At 50.7% G+C, this 15,950-nt stretch overlaps 1 protein-coding gene across 4 annotated transcripts in view; it reads right to left on the bottom strand.

Moving 5' to 3' along the window:
* Nucleotides 1–11,952, bottom strand: part of MGRN1 (mahogunin ring finger 1) — a 53,677-nt gene extending 41,725 nt beyond the window's left edge. For all 4 annotated transcript variants that reach the window (XM_065644664.1, XM_065644665.1, XM_065644666.1 and 1 more), the window contains exons 1-3: nt 11,807–11,952; nt 4,925–5,043; nt 1,916–2,004 (exon numbers count right to left, since the gene is read on the bottom strand). In XM_065644664.1, the coding sequence (XP_065500736.1) occupies nt 1,916–2,004; nt 4,925–5,043; nt 11,807–11,894 (296 nt within the window). In that variant the 5' untranslated portion in view covers nt 11,895–11,952. The remainder of the gene's footprint in view (nt 1–1,915; nt 2,005–4,924; nt 5,044–11,806) is intronic.
* Nucleotides 11,953–15,950: the final 3,998 nt, after the last annotated feature.

Here is a 15,950-nt window from a genome sequence, read left to right as displayed (position 1 = left end):
GAGCTGGACAGGAAGCCCAGAGTGGACATTTCTTCATATTCCTCCCTAAAGCCTTACACTCCAAATTATGGATCGACAGCCTCTTCGCAAGTGAACAATGAATTTTCAATTAAACACAAGGGAAAACAAAAAGCTTGTGAGGATTTTACCATCAGAACCTACTTTACACCTAGACACTCAGCTCAGTATAATTTTATTCAGTGGAGGAGGTGGTAAATCAAACTAACTAGTTCTGTAAAGAATGTGCAAGCCGCAACCACTGGTTGCAAATAATCCAAGCTGGAGAGGACACAAAGCGTCTTTACATGCAGAGAAGGAGAAAGAAAAAGCCTCTAGTCCAGAAAGGAAGAAAAGCACGAGACAGAATGTGCCCCTGGAGACTGGCAATTAAAATCTCATTTGGGGTCTACATCAGTACAACATTAAGTAGAATAATGATGGTGGTGTTGTCATCAGCACTAACAGAGCAGCAGCAGCAGCACAAGAGTTTGTGAGAGCTCATGAGGCAGCAAAAGAACCAATAGTACCAGGAATCAGAGGGAGGCAAACCTGGACACTGTCACGGTGCAGGGACACCATATTTCAAATAGTCCAGAGCTGCAACACTGCTGGGGGACAGGACATGCAACCACAGTCTGCAGAATGACAGAACTGTACATACTAAACCCCACCAACTCCTCCGCTCACAGCAAAGCCCCTCCCTGTGAAAAAGCCACTTCCCATTTGGCTTCTGAGAGATGTTACCCTGTTTACGTGGAAGCCTGCAAAATACAGCAAGTGTGGGAGGAAAGGAGGACTTTTTCCTAGAGAAGCAGTTCACCTTTAAGCTGAAAAAGCCAGACAGCATTCAGAGCAGTTTACCAATGGTTACTTTTTCAGAAGTTCTTCCCTCTTTTCCTGTTCAATCAGTTTTGAAATCACAAGTATTGTTCATTATAAACAAACAAACAAACAAACAACCCCACAAAAAACACAAAACAAAACAAAAAAAACCCAAACCACACACACAAAAAAGGTAACAAAAAAAATAACCTCCAGTTTTCACATAAAAACAAACTGAGGGTTTTGTGCGGTTTGACTCAAATTACTCACGTTACACCATACTCTCAGAACCACCTTGGCTGAGAGCTGAAGCTGGCCCCCTGCCAGTACTCCAGCCCTGTGCCTGAAATGCAGAATTCAGAGCAGCTCAAGGATCTTTGAGAAATGCTCTGCCTGTCCAGATGCCTGGACATCTGCCCAGTCACTCAGACCAAAACAAACCACTGTACGCTGGGCCCCTGTATTTCAGCCATGTGTTTCAGAGAGGGCGGCTGCAGGTCGAAGCACTGGCCATTGCATTTAATCCAGCTAGCGCTGGTTTAGATCTGTGTTGAGCAGTGAAAGGTAACCGAGCCCCACAGCTATCCAGACCTCCTTCCCCTATGCACAGGACACAAACCATCTAAACAAACATGTAACACTACGGCCAAACTTTATCTTGGCAGCAGGAGAAAGCTGAGGAAGTTTCACTCAAGACCAATCAGTCCTCCTGGCCTGTGACTTGCACCAGAATCAGCTACTTTCTGGCTTCTCCTTGTACAAAAATGCAGAAAGGAATCTGTTTGTAGGGTTTACTGACCTGACTAATATCTTTTGTTCATGCTAATGATTTCATGGTTTTGTTTACCACTCTAGTCTGTCCCATAGAGACAGATATATCACTGGTCCTGTTTGGAAACACAGATTGCTCAAGTCTAGGGGTAAGGAGCGTATAAACCACCTGAAAGCTCTGATGACAAGGGAACACAGAAGCCTCTGGCCATATCTAGCAAGAAGGATCCGGAATTCAGCTATTTCTCCAAACCCCTATCAAATACAGTTTAGCTCTGGATGATGGGTTGAATAAAATGAAAGGTTCAGGCAATAACAGTACCTCACAAGTCGGAGAGAGTCTTTGCGGATGTTCACCAAACTTCTCAGTGTCTTCACTGGCTCATGTGGAGCTGGAGTTACATAGGGAAACTGGAACAAAAAGGCAAACAATTCTCCTATTATTATACTATAAAAGGTAGCAGCATGTTACCTGGTACATAATTTACCCAAACCAAGAAACATCTGCCTTGAAGGGTACTCAATACAATAGCCACAAGGAACAGTAAAGAGAATTATATTTACATCTTAATCAAGCATATTTCAGGGTGAAAATCCTGCTCTGGCTCAGCAATAGCTCATATTGGGAGTACGCACTTTAAGAAAGGGCATTTTCACAAGATCTTTTTCTGCACCCTGAAGTCTGGAAAGCCTTGCTCTCACAAGCTTTTATTTCCACTAAAGAAAGGCAGCTCTTCCACGCATGTTACAGCATGCAAACAGTGACTTGACTGCTAATCAGCATGCTGAAGCCCTGGATTACTAGGGGAAAACTCTTTTTATTCTGAAACAATGGGGCAAATGTTCTGGAAAAGAAAAGGAGACAGGGATAGGGGGCCTCATTCTATTCTACAGCCAAGAGGCCTTCTCTCACAGATAGTCCTTTAAATAAAGGACGATAATGCTTCAGACTGTAATTCTCCTTACTGGTCACAGAATCTCCAGTGAGAAATGCAAAGGACACGGCTTACTGTGGTGTCTGCAACCTGTGCAGCTGCAGACCTGCCTGCTGGATCTCCCATCTCCTCCGTGAAGTCTGAAGCTGAAACATCCACTCACACAGCTGCCAAGTTTGGCTGGAGCCATAGCCGCGCTCCAAGCCAGAGCAATGGCATGACACAAAGGTACAGAGCTACGGGTCAGGCTTTCAGGTGGAAGGTGACTCGGAGTGTACCCAGTGCCACCACGCAGCCTCATTAGAGCCGGGGTCCTTCAAACACATCTACTGGTTGCTCTGCAGCGGTGTAGAGCAACTGACACGGAGCAGAAGTACCAGCGACCGCCAATACACACGTTTCCTTAGAAAAGAGTCATCTGCTAAACAGGCAGCCAAATGCTGCTGCAGCTGAACTTCAGGGCAGCTCCAGGACACAACCCTTCAGTGTTGTCCCCTCAGGCCACAGAAATGTATCAGTGGGGCAATAGCCAGAGCCTGAGGGACAATGTGCTGTTTCCTGACCAACAGGAGAAGGCCACAGAAGACACCGTGCCACAGCTACAGGCAGCAGAGAATTCACCGGGCAGCAGCAGCTACTTTCCTTGCACCAAGTGCTCAGTACCGTGGCTGGTAGCACTGCCCTACGCAGAGTGGTCAAGACCTCAGTTACTCCAGAGCGAGAACTTGGCCCATGTCCAGAAAGCAGTTTTGCTGCTCTGTGTTCAAGTGTCTTTTTCCTTGAAGATTAATCAGAGCAGCCAAAGGGCATTAACTTTACGTAGGCAAACTATATACCACGACAGCCTCTCTCTCTTAAACCTGTTTGGCAAACATCCCACTGTGTTAATAGCATTCTCACCCACTCCCCTCTGAAGAAATGATGAAATTCAGTGCCAGGATGTCTGCACGGAAGCCCAGGCTGAGACATGCAGCCAATTTAACTCTGCAAGGCCAGACCCTACAGCCACAGGCACACAGGATATTTAGCTAACAGCTGCATCTTCTGCTTTCATTGGAGCGCTGTGCAGCTGCCAGTCACAGAGCAAAGGAGAAGCAGTCAGCTTTCAACCACTGTCCTGCACGGGCCCTGCACACAGACATGCCAGAGTGTACCTGGTGAGCATCTCCGTGCCTGCATAGCACTGCTAGTCCAGAACAATTTCCACCTGAAGTCCCTCATTCCTAAACCTGCTGCTCATCTGCACCTTCTGCTTGAACAAACACTTTCCAGATTCTCCTTTGTCCTATCCTGCAGAGTCCTTTCAACTAACTGTGGTGCTGAGAAGACCAATGGCACAGCCCAAGGACAACTCAGAAAGCAGAACGCACTTGTCGCTGCTCCAATTCAAATATCGAGTCATCTTGCCTCAGTTTCCCACATCTGTAAAACAGGGGTGATACTGAACTGCCTCCAAGCATTACAAGCATGAATTAACTAATAGTCACAGCTTTTCTGAACATGAGACCCATGACATCAATTTTTCATGTTTTGAAGCTACAGAAATAAGTAGGAAAACAGCTGGCACAGCAAGCAGCTCTTTTCCCTTTCTTCTCTAACACTCTGAATACATCTCCAAATGGTTACTGCTCTGTTACCTTTTGGTTCTTTTAAAGCAGTTCTGAGATGCAAGAGAAATCCCAAATATAACACTTACATAAAATTCCTATTTGTCCCTCACAACTGTGCTACTCCCTGTTCATAATAAAAGCACAGGCCAATCACTTGAGCAGGTGGCTTTTCAGAATCTCATAGGACACCCGTGAGCCCAAAAATACCTTTGTGATCCGAATGGGAAAACAAAAGGAGAGACTTTCTGAGCAGCCCACCTAGGTTACAAAGCAAACAAAAAATCACCAAATATCAAGAGCTGTCTTAACACTACTCTGCACCCAGTCAGGCCACTCATTTACACAGAGAATGGCATGTGTTGAACACTGGTTGGAGTCCATCCAACATGCCCAGGAGCCCTGTGAAGTTCAGGCTCTGAGAGTGGATCAGCCTTCTCTTCTCTGCAGTCCTTTTATACTCACTCAGGCGGGCAACCAGAATTAGTCCCAAAATCTGTGCTCCTGAGTTCCTGTCCTTCTTCTCTCACTACTTCTGCCCTAAGTGAAAAGAAGCCTAGAAAGTGAATACTGCTTCTCAGAAAAACCCTGCTTGCACCTGAATAGCTGTGGCAGCCAGCGACTTGGGACAAGAGTGGGGAAATGCTCTTGCATCTCAGACTGGAATGACACTCCCCAAGTCACAAGGGTCTCTTAGGTCTGTGCTATCCTCCTCTCCAAGTCCTACACAAGTTTTCCCAAAATAGGCAGAAAACAGAAGGTTAAAATAGACAGCATATAGGAACTTGCCTGAACAGGTCTATTCCCAAGGAAGTTTAGATCCATGTTCTCGCCAAAAAGGTAGCCCTCAGGGTGAGGGGTGTCAAACTTCTCGCCTCCCATAAAGAAGTGACTTGCAAAGTAGTTTCCTAGGAAAAAAAAAAACCACAAGGGAATAAAAAAATACACTCTAAATAAGTGCATCCCAGAAAATAGCTGGTCTGTGCAATTTTTAATTCACAAGTATAAAAGAGCACAAGACATAGAAAATACTTGCTAGTTCACTCCTACCCTGCATTGCTGATGGCCACTACCAACAGCAGAAGCTGGAGAGTGGGGGGGAAAACCCTTTTATAAATCATTACAGTGGAGATCATTCAATTTTAACTTGTTTTCCAGAGAAGGGATAGGGAGCAGTAAGAGTCAGCCCTTTCCAATACTGCCCGATTCTGATGAATTCTTTCTCTTTTCTCCACCTTCCAGTGTGAAGTCCAGTCCCACAAACACCAGCAACCTGCCCGGAGAAGGATGAGGCTTCCTCCCATCGCAAACTCCTGTTGGCCAGGTTTGCCTTCCCTCACCTCTTTTACTCTCATATCCCAGGGCGAGAACCACACAAAACCTTTATTGTGAGTGCTAGAGACTATATGCCTTGATGCTGAATTTAATTAATAGCACTGACAGTTCTAAATGCAGAAACATGGATGTCTGGAAGAGATAAACCCTGGGACTGACTAAACTGAGCTTCAGCTCTGAAAGCTTCACCACAGATTTGTTTCATACATCTATTAGGTGATGCACTCCAGCGCAAATTTCAGGAGACAAAGGGTGTGCAAGGTCACTGGGATTCTGGAGCACTGGATTAACTGCAAAGTCATCTGAATCGATTCAGTTGTACGAGAGCACCACAAATGTAGCTTCCCCCTAGAAAGACTTCAGGAAAACACTCTCAAATATGAACTTCATGGAGTTACAATTTCAGAGAAATAAGTAGCGGGAGAGAACTAAAATAAAAGGCTCCACCTAAGCCATTTCCTTTGAAGTTTCAGAATGGGGATTTTTCATGCATGTGATGAAAGGACAGAGACAAACGCACATTTGCTTCCCTAGGTGCAATGCATAGACAGCATAAAATTTGTTTTAAAACGAGTCATTACAGAAGCAGTAACTAATCATCTGAATGGTTATGGAGGCATTATAGAAGGATTTGCAGTCCCTCTAGCTCAGAGCAAGCATGATTCACTCCAAAATGGGAGGGTTTTCATGAATGGCTCTGTTTTTTCCATTAAGCCGTTTTGCCTTTATGCTTCAAGAAAGGCTCTTCTTACTCTGCACAGATGGTAGTGCTTTAATGACGATGGTAGTGCTCAGCTATTGCTGAGCTCAGTTTACAGGCATCCAGATGTTTATATTATAGAAACATATCCTTCTTTCCAGATACAACAATCGACTTCAGCACGGGTTCAGAATCTACCTAGAATCTGTCTTACACAATCGGCGTAACAAAATGTAGGTGTTCCAAACGACAGGCAACCTTTTCCCACCCCTCCCAGAAGCAACAAATTAAAAAGCTAATCTGAGTAGAACATCCAAGCACAGCTAGCTCGATACAGCCTCTCCACCTGAGATACACTGCCGTGGTTTATGCTTATACTAAGGTTCAGAAAAGCATGACAAACACTGGGGTTTAGGAATAGATTTTGCATTTTACATGGGTCAAGTAGGAATGTGGTTTTGGAGCATTTTATCTGATTAACTGTGAAGACAACGATTGTGCCGGATGTCTCCATGGCGCAGCAGCTGACTGTCTGGCACCAGAGTCACACAGTTCCCTTGTATCCCACGAGCAAGACATCCCAGGGCTCGACATGCCTCGCTAAAGCTGGATTCCACAAATTCAGAGCAACGTTCTTTTGTGGAAAAAGGTCTGCATCCCACAGGCAGAGGATGCAGAGGTCCAGCAGGCAAGGACTGCTCGCCACCACTGATGCCCCGTGCTGGGGGAGCCAGCAGCCCAGGAGAGCATCGCTGGGCAGCCCCTCCAGCACCCTGGGGTGAAAAGGCCTCTCTGGTACAACTGGAACAACACTGAGATGCACAACTAGCATGTTCAAGGCACCTGCCATGCTGTCTTTGCTCCACTAAGAACTACTTTTGGGATGTCTAACAAATTGTCAGGGTTTCTCACAAATACATGCTGCCCTCTGCAACAGAGCAGCACTTATCTAACTGGAAACCACAGCTTCAATTCCATGGTCAGACTGAAGGCTCCCTTCATCTTGTCAAGTCACCTCCTGCAATGTGAAGGTTTTTTTTCCCAGAGTTGCTTCCTTCACGGGCAAACAAGAAACGTAGTCAGTGCCAGTCACGAAGAGCATGAGGAAAGTCACTTTGAGGAGCTCAGAGGCAAAACTGCTGGCAAGCAGAACACCCCAGGGCTCTGTCAGTCCTGCTATGGCTACACAAGCCACTGCATACACAAGGTCTCAACAGCAAAACTAACAAACAAGGATGGCAGCAAACTGCCTTGACAAGTTTATAATACAGCTTTCAGCAGCTGAAAAAGAGACACTCTATCGCAAGCCTTCAGAAACCACACACCGCCTACAACGGCCAGGAGCACAGAGTCAGCAACACAGCTGCAGCTCCATCAAAACAAGGGAAAGAAAGTAATTAGATACCCATTTAGGCTTCCCACCATTATTAGAATTAACAGTGAAGTGACAGAAATTGAGTCCTTTTTAATTACTCAGCCAGATGCTCACCACCGTGGCATGCTGAGGGATGGACTGACAGCATGGTTCTGGGGACAGCCTGAGCCTGAACCAGCCCCACGGCTGGACAAGGCGCTCTCGCCCTCTTCATCACCCATCCTGTTGGGCCACCAAAAACCATCATGTAGCAAACAGGAACACAGCTCTGAGCTGGGAAAAATATAATCCAGCAACAAACAAGAAAAAAGCAACTGGTTCCGACCCACGAATCCTCCAGTCTGGTGCTCATGAACAGTGGCGAGAAGGCAGCAAGAGAAAGCACCAGCCAATGGCAGGCAGTAGTGGCATCACCACGTTGGGCTGAAGAACTACAGCAGGAGTCACGGACACAACCGCTCCATGCTGTGCTTTGCATGGCAGGTGAGCAACGAGAGCTACATGTGAAATACAGGAACATATTCCTGTCTCAACATTGTCATGGTACATGTGGCTCATGAACTGAGAACAAGGTGACAGACTGGGTAGAACTCAGGATACTCTTCTCCTATTTAAAAACCTTTCTCTGATTAAAGCATTGCTCCCAAGCCACAAAGCAGTTCAGCTTCAGAGCGGAGTAATCTACCTTTTTTTTTTCCTCCCAAACACGGCCAGGGTCTGCAATTCTCTTTCAAGAGCCTGCTCCAGAGGAGAAAAACTATCTCAAGGGCACGTGCTCCCTGCCCTGCTCCATACTGCGGATGAGCTCAGTGGAACAACAGACAAGCTGACGAAGGAGCTGCAGAAAACACTGGTGCATTGCTCACTGGTTGCTAAAGCAATAGGGGCATCATGAGACTGCATGCAAGAACATAGATTGTTTTAACCGCTTCAAGCAGACAGGCACAGCAAAGACCATGACTGTTCCTTGTGATTACCCATTTTCAGCCTGTTTCCTGAGCGCACTAATTCTTCTGTACAAACCGGGCCCTTCTCCAACACCCCCTTCCAACTGGTCAGGCATTTGCAATGCCAGTGCAGTCTCCATGAAGCAAGCAAGAAAGGTTAAAACGTACCAGCGAAGAGGTATTAAAGAACAGAATCAGGTGTTATCTTGCAGCATTTCAGCAGCCTCAGCCCCACAGATGCAGGAGGGGAAATGCAGATGATCCATATCCAGAGCCTTCCAACATATAAGCAGTGCATTTTCAGATGATTTTTAACTACAAAACTGCATACTGGTTGCAACAAAGCTGTTAAACAATCTGCAAATGCCTCATTAGGGACTCTGGCTTATAAAGACCAAGGTGGATTCCACAACAACTCACTCAATCCTCCATGGAGCACGTGACTGACTCAGCAATAACCACATCAAAAGTCAATAAACAAGCACTGAATATTCACCATGCCATTTGCAACCAGCTGTGACTCAACAAGGTGCTGCCACTTGGTATGACCTCGTAAAGTAATCGTGTTCCTTTCCACAGGAAGGCTGACACAATGGTTAAATTACAGCCAGGACACCTGCACTTTGCGTTTATGTCCTCTCACAACACGGCCTTCTTGTGAGGTGGTGTATTTGTTCCAGAATGTGCACTCCCATCCTTCAAACCGATGTTGACCGCAGACGACAGCTGACAAAGCCACTGCAGTTTGCCCAGATACCCACAGTAAGTTAAGATCTGCTTAAACCAGAGACTTGGAGGGAAAGACCACGAAAGGTGAAGGACAGCCCTCAGTGCTGAATGAATGAGACTCCTGTGGACAGGTAAGCTGAGGTAAGCCCCTCACTTTCAGGGGGATCTCCGAGCAGGCAGGAGCCTGCCTGTGCGCCCGGCTAACACTCCAGTGCACACATCCAAACAATCACCTAACACAGCCGATGCAAAACTGGCTTCTTCCACTCCAGCAGTGAGGTGCAGTACAGGGCTCACAGCAACAGTGTCAAGTTTGACACAGTTACCAACTATTTAGCCTAAGAACTTTTTGTACTGCTTCCAGCTTGCTTCCTGAAATCAAATATAACTGTACGCACTCCCAGTCGCCTTCCCTCCCGGCTGCCAGGTTTTGGACCAGTCACGGTCAACCTTTCCAGCCCCACATCAAACACACTTAGGACTGTAGGGCCAGAAGGGACAGTGTCCTTCTGAACACACTCCACCTGAAGAAGGGAAGGGGGTGCCATCCTAACAGCTCTTACTGTTCTGGTGTTCAGTAACCTTCCTTGGATCTCCACCTTAGAAGTGTTCATGACCTCATCTTCTGCCTACAATGATCCTGAGCTTGGACAGCTCTTCTCCCTCCTGCAGTCAAGATGATCCTTGTTAGATAAACAGGAAGAAGGCAAAGAGAAAGGTCTAGCCTGAAGCGAGTATGCTTTCAGAAAGACAACAAGCAAGTGCAACAACAACAAAAAAAATTAACAGGCATCTAATTGTATCCAAAGCTTTTACAGGAAACACCAATATTTTTCTTTAATCAGTTGCCTGAAAGCATTATCTGTTCAGTTTTACAAGGGAGGTATCACACACAGAATGTCCTTTGGCAGCATCTACATCAACAGGCTCCTTCCATGGCACACGTGAATATACAAGCACATTGGCTAAAACCTCTCACACCGTTAAATTCTAGTCCAGGTAATCGCAACAGTATAGAAACAACAGGAGTATGACTTGAAAGCAGCAGTTTAATGTTCATTGCATGTGGTGGTTATAATGAATCTGGTCCATATCTAAAATTCTAAGTGTCAACAGAAATCAGATGCAACCTCCAGGCTGTCAGAAATTGCCAGCAGGGCCCACGGTGCCATAGCTACAGCTCAGCAGGCAGTGCATGTCCACCCAGTCTCCCACAATGGGAAAGCCCCCCAGCCACCCAAGGGACACGCAGAGTCCTGCTGCGTTCCTAGCAGTGACATTTGGCCTTCCTAGTAGCCCAAGAAACTAGTTCCCACCTCCCTAAAAAAGCAGTTTGCATTTTCTAAGAGAGTCAAAACAGCTGAAGAATTTTTCTGGGAAGGTTTCCCCCTTACATCTCCTCTACATCACCATTCTTGCTGAAGGGCAACCTGCAACAAAACAAGGTATAATGATGGCAAGACTCTATTTGAGAAGGTCTTGTATCTCCTCCAAACAAAACGGGGGGACCTACTTGCCTCCATCGCACAGCCCTGAGGATGTCACAGCCAGCAAGTCATCAGACACACAGAGAACTCGAGTGTCTGAACAAAAAGGCTATGCTGCATCTGCACCCAAGAGTGAGAGAACCCAAACTGCCATTCTGCAAATTCTTTAGCCTGCCCGGAAAAGCCCCAGCAAACCAGAAACTCAGAAAAATTTCTAAGCAAATGGATACTGTATGAAAAAAGAGCACCTGAATTTCCCTGATGACTTGTTTTGTGAGAAGAATAAAGAAATAAACAAGTTAAACCAGCCAATCTCACAAGCCAGTCTAAGATAAGGTGAGTCACAGGCTCATCCCAACTTCACACAAGCGGCACTGCTGACAACTCTCTAAGTTTTCAGAATGTCTCCCTTTGGAAAACAAATACCCATGTAGGCCATGTCAGTCCAACAGTGCCCAAGTGAGAACTGCTGCCATTCTAAGGAGTTAAAGAACGCTGCCATGTGGGAATTTTTCCATCCCATATTCCAACAGATTCGATTTTCCTTCCACATCCCCACCAAACTCCACTGTTGCTTCCTCTTTACCAGCAGGAGATGCCCCACTGGCCGCAGACTGAGGGCTTGCTGCTGTCAGGTTTCCAGAGCGGAGAAGCGAAGCTTTTGCTCACCCACCAGGACCAAAGGGCAGCGCCTGAGCTGGGCAGCCACGGACACCGGCAGCAGGACAGACGAATGGCTTCAGTACCAGATTCAGGGCACAGGGCCCTCCTGCATCCTTACACTTCAGCCAAACAGGGCACCAAGGCGGCCTCACACCACAGCTTTATCCCAAGAAGATCCATGCCTCGGCCCTCTGCACCGGGGAGGCCCCGCAGCCCGGGGAGCAGGGCCAGAACCAGCCCCGGGCCCGGCTCTTCCCGGCCGGTGACGGGCACTCCCGCAACCCCTTCCCCTGGGGACCCCGCGGCCCGGCCGCCCCGGCACCGCCCCCCGCTACGCCTGTCCCCGTCGGGGCGGCCTGGGGGGCACCGGGCCCGGCAAAGGCCCGTCGCCCTCCCCCGACCCGGCGCTGAGGCGGGTGGCCCCGCGGCCCTCACCGGACTTGGGCGGGTAGCGGTAGGCCGAGTTGGCCTGGATGTCGATGTCCTCCACGCCCGCGATGCGCCGGCTGAGCAGGGAGCCCATGGCGGCCGCGAGCAGGGCGGGCGGGCCAGGGGACGCGGAGCGGCGCGACGGCGGCGGCGGCGAGCGGCCCGCACCCACGGCGGCGGCGCGGGGCACGCCGGGAAAGCGAGTCCGCCCGCCCCGCGACTACAACTCCCGGCGGGCTCCGCGGCGGCGCCGACCAATCGCGGCGCGGCGGGGGGACGAGGGATACGCACGCCCCACGGCCTCCCCCGGGGCGCTGGGTGCACTCTGCCGGCAGGGGGCGCTGCCCTGCGGGGCCCGGGCCGGAGCTGCAGCGGGAGGCGGCGGGGAGCGGGCACGGGGCTGCACCCTGCACGGGGAAGGTGTGCACCCTGCACGGGGAGGGTGTGCACCCTGCACGGGATGGATGTGCACCCTGCACGGGGAGGGTGTGCACCCTGCACGGGATGGATGTGCACCCTGCACGGGGAGGGTGTGCACCCTGCACGGGATGGATGTGCACCCTGCACGGGGAGGGTGTGCACGGGGATGCACATGGGATGTGCACGGAGAATACCCAGGCACACACCTTGGATGGGGATGCCCAGGGACATACCCTGCAACAGGGATGCACAGAGGGGATGCACAGAGCGGATGCACAGAGCGGATGCACAGAGGGGATGCACAGAGGGGATGCACAGGGACACACTCTGCACAGGGATGCACCTTGCAAATTGTGCAAAGGCAAAGCGAGAAGAAGGAATTATGTTGAGGGTGCCTGGCTGGGGCAGCTCAGCCCCAGCAGGCTGTTTTGCTCAGCCCAGATTAACCTGCTGGCAGTTGTTTTGCTGAAGAGTTTCAGGCAGCAACACCACAAGCATCCTCATCAGCCTCCTTTCCCGCTGGCTGGTGGGCACCAGGACGTGATGCCGGTGGTGCGTTCCCCGTGGCACAGTTGGTCTGTGTGGGCCAGCTGGGGTAGCCGTGCACCTCTTGGGAAGCTTGGCACAGGGATTCATTACCTGGGCCAGTTCTCAAAGGTGGTACCTGCTCCTGGCTGAGGTTCACTGCCAGCAGCAGAGGAAGGCAATCAGCCTTCCCAGCTGCAGGACTGTGTGACATTCACACGGGAAAACCTCTCCTGTTTCCCCCTCTCACAGAAAATCCACACAGGAAAGCAAACAGAGCTGTCTGAGGCTCGGACATGAGAGCAGGGAACAACTGAATGTTGTCTCACATCGCGATGCAACAGCCAGGAGGATGGAATGGAGGAAGAAGCACAGAAGAGCCCCCACCAATGTCCCAACACTGAGCCCTGTCCCCTCTGGCACGGAGGTCTTGCAAAGATGCAGGGAAAAGCCACTCAGACTCGACTTAAGGGATGCACCTTCCTGCACATACACTACAGACAGACCCACCCTGCAAAGGAACTGAGGACTCAAATTCCCAGCGGTGGAGTTGGGGATCCCCAGCAGACATGAAAGAGCTGTGAAATCTCTCAAATCAGCCTCGGGAGCAGGGGACAGGCAGGAGAAGAGGGCTGGGGTGTGGGGAGACAGGATGCCACCAAGATGTGAGCCTGCCGGCATGGCAGGGTTTTGTGATAGCAAGTGAGTGGGCAGTGGGTGTAATTTGCTGGACGTAAACACAAACTAAAACACACACCCAGCAGGAATAAGCAAACAAACCAGAGGGGAAACGTGCTTCCGGCCAGTTATTACCCTTGCAGTTGTTGTGGCCAGCCTGAGCACAGCCACTCTGCACCGGCAGGGCTGTACGAGGCACATGCTGCAGGGGAATGGGTGCAGAGCAGGACCAGACCTCGCTCTGCCGTGTCCTGTGGTGCAGCAGGGCTGGCAAGGACAGGGGAAAGCCAAGGAACTGGCAATGGCTGCATCCAGCCAGGAAACCGTGAGAGACAGGTACCCTGCACCTGGCACGGGGGAGACAAGAATTGCACCTCGGTACTGCCCACTGTGTTCCCCAGGATCCTGCTGGCACCCGGAGCAATGGTGCCTCTTGCTCAACCAGCCTCTTCATGCAAGAGTTTCTTATGACAGAAATCACCCCGGGAGGGAGGAATGGAGTCTGCTGACCAGCAAAGCAACACCTGTCCCGTGTCTGCTGCCCCAGAGCATGTCCCAGCCGCTCCCTGCCTGCACGGGCAGCTCAGAAACGCTCCTTGGTGCTGGGAACACGCATGTGCCCTGGCAGCAGTGGGCTGATGCACACAGCTTGTGTGCCACCATCAGCCCCAAAGTGAGCAGAGTGAACCCATAACTTCCCATGGGCTCACTCTGCACCCCAGCAGCCAGTCTGGGGCTCAGTGCAGGAGCAGACCCGGCACAGCAAGACTCAGCAGCTCCATCTCCCTGTGCCATGCTGGGAACCGGTTGCCAGCAGTGGCCAACAGGTCGCAGGCATGGGGACAAAGCAGAGCCAAGTTTGCATCATGCAGCAGGGCAAGAAGGGGACTTTGCACAGGGACAGAAGGCAACTGTCCCTCTCCCTCCCCTCCTGTGTCCTGAGCATCGAGAGCATCCTGTCCTTCCCCAGCCCAGCGAAGCACCCAGAGGCAACTGCCCCAAAGCTGTCCCCTGAGCTTTTTTGGAGACAGAACCAGCCACCTTCCTTCTGCAGCTGCCTGTGCTGCTAACTGAGAGCCCAGGGCTGTATGGGTTAAGCGTGGAAGCCAAGGGGAGAGCTGGCGTCCCGGCAAGCAGCGGGGCGCTGGCACAGCTGAGCACCGGGCTGCCCGGGGAAACGGCCACGGCAGGAGGTTTTTGTTTGTGCAAAACCTCCAGCAGCAGGAAGGTCCTTCCCGGGCCATGCAGCTCTCCAGAGCTTGGAGGAAGTGGTTGGGCCCCCGAGAGGGTTATTGTCATGTGGGAGGGCAGGGGCCTTTGCTGGAGAATATCTCCCTCAGGGCCCTGCTCGGTGAGACGTATGTGACACACAAGTACAATAGGAGCAGCATGCCAGGGATGGGCTCAGCCCTTCCGCTCCAAACCCCAGGGCCCAGAGCGAGCATCAGGGCTGAAGGGCAGCACCTCCAGCGGATGGCAGCTCCGTTACCCTTGCCTGGCCTGGGGGACACGGGGGCTGGCACACATAAAGGCAGAATATTGCACCACTCACCTACTGCGGCCCTTGCAAGAGCCACTGCCAGCAGCATGGGGGAAGGAGAGTGGGTGACACGGGTACAGAGCTGCTGGCAGCAGCGGGGCAGGGAGCTGGGCTGCCCTGACAGTCTGTGCTTGGGGAGCCACCACCACAGCCACATCCGATGGGCTGGAGGAGCAGCAGCCCACAGCACCATGGTCACTTCAGGAGGTGACAACAGTCCCACAAACACTGGTGGTGACACCAGACATGTATTTTGGACCTTCACCCTTCACCTCTGGAGTCCCTGAGCTCATACTTCCCCCCTGTGTGGTGCTGCCAGCCCTGGGCCCTGTACCATGGTGAGGATGGAGAGGCAGTAAGACCGGGAAGGTGGAAGGCCCCTCCCTGACATCTCCCAAAGGGATGAAAACACTCCCATGAGGTAGAAGGGAGCCTAAAACCTCAGGTGCCATCACTGTGCAGACCAAGAGCAGCCAAACTGCAGAGGATCAGAGTGAAACTGGGCCAGGGCTCCTGGAGAGGAACAGCAGGATAGCAGAGGGATCCCTTGGCTGTGAGCCCACCTCTGCCAGCCCTCAGGGCTCCCCACTGCTCGTTTGCATGCTCACATTCACCATGAGTTGTGTCGCTATGTCCCAGACCCAGCTGGAATTCACTATATTGCTCCTTCCTGCAAAATGTGGATGAAAAAGGAATACTGAAGCTGGACACGTTTCACACGCGTTTCTCCAGCCACCACAATGTGCCCTTCAGGAGTCTCCTTGGACGACTCTGCCAGGAAGGCAGCTATGAGCATGCCCGTGTAAACAAGGAAGTATGTTTGCCTGCAAACCTTCCACTCACCGGAGCGGTGCATCCAAAGTCCAGCTGCTCACAGGTTTATTACACAGTGAAGCAAGTTGCTTTGTCCCCTCCCTCGTGCTGTCACTCGCTTTGTCAGGTACATGTAGAACAACCAAGGTTCAGGAGACCTGAAGACTACGTGCA

This window comes from Caloenas nicobarica, chromosome 14, assembly GCF_036013445.1.
Source record: "Caloenas nicobarica isolate bCalNic1 chromosome 14, bCalNic1.hap1, whole genome shotgun sequence".
Classification (NCBI taxonomy): domain Eukaryota; kingdom Metazoa; phylum Chordata; class Aves; order Columbiformes; family Columbidae; genus Caloenas; species Caloenas nicobarica.
Note: the sequence above shows the minus strand (reverse complement) of the source record. Positions and strands in the feature narration are given on the sequence as shown.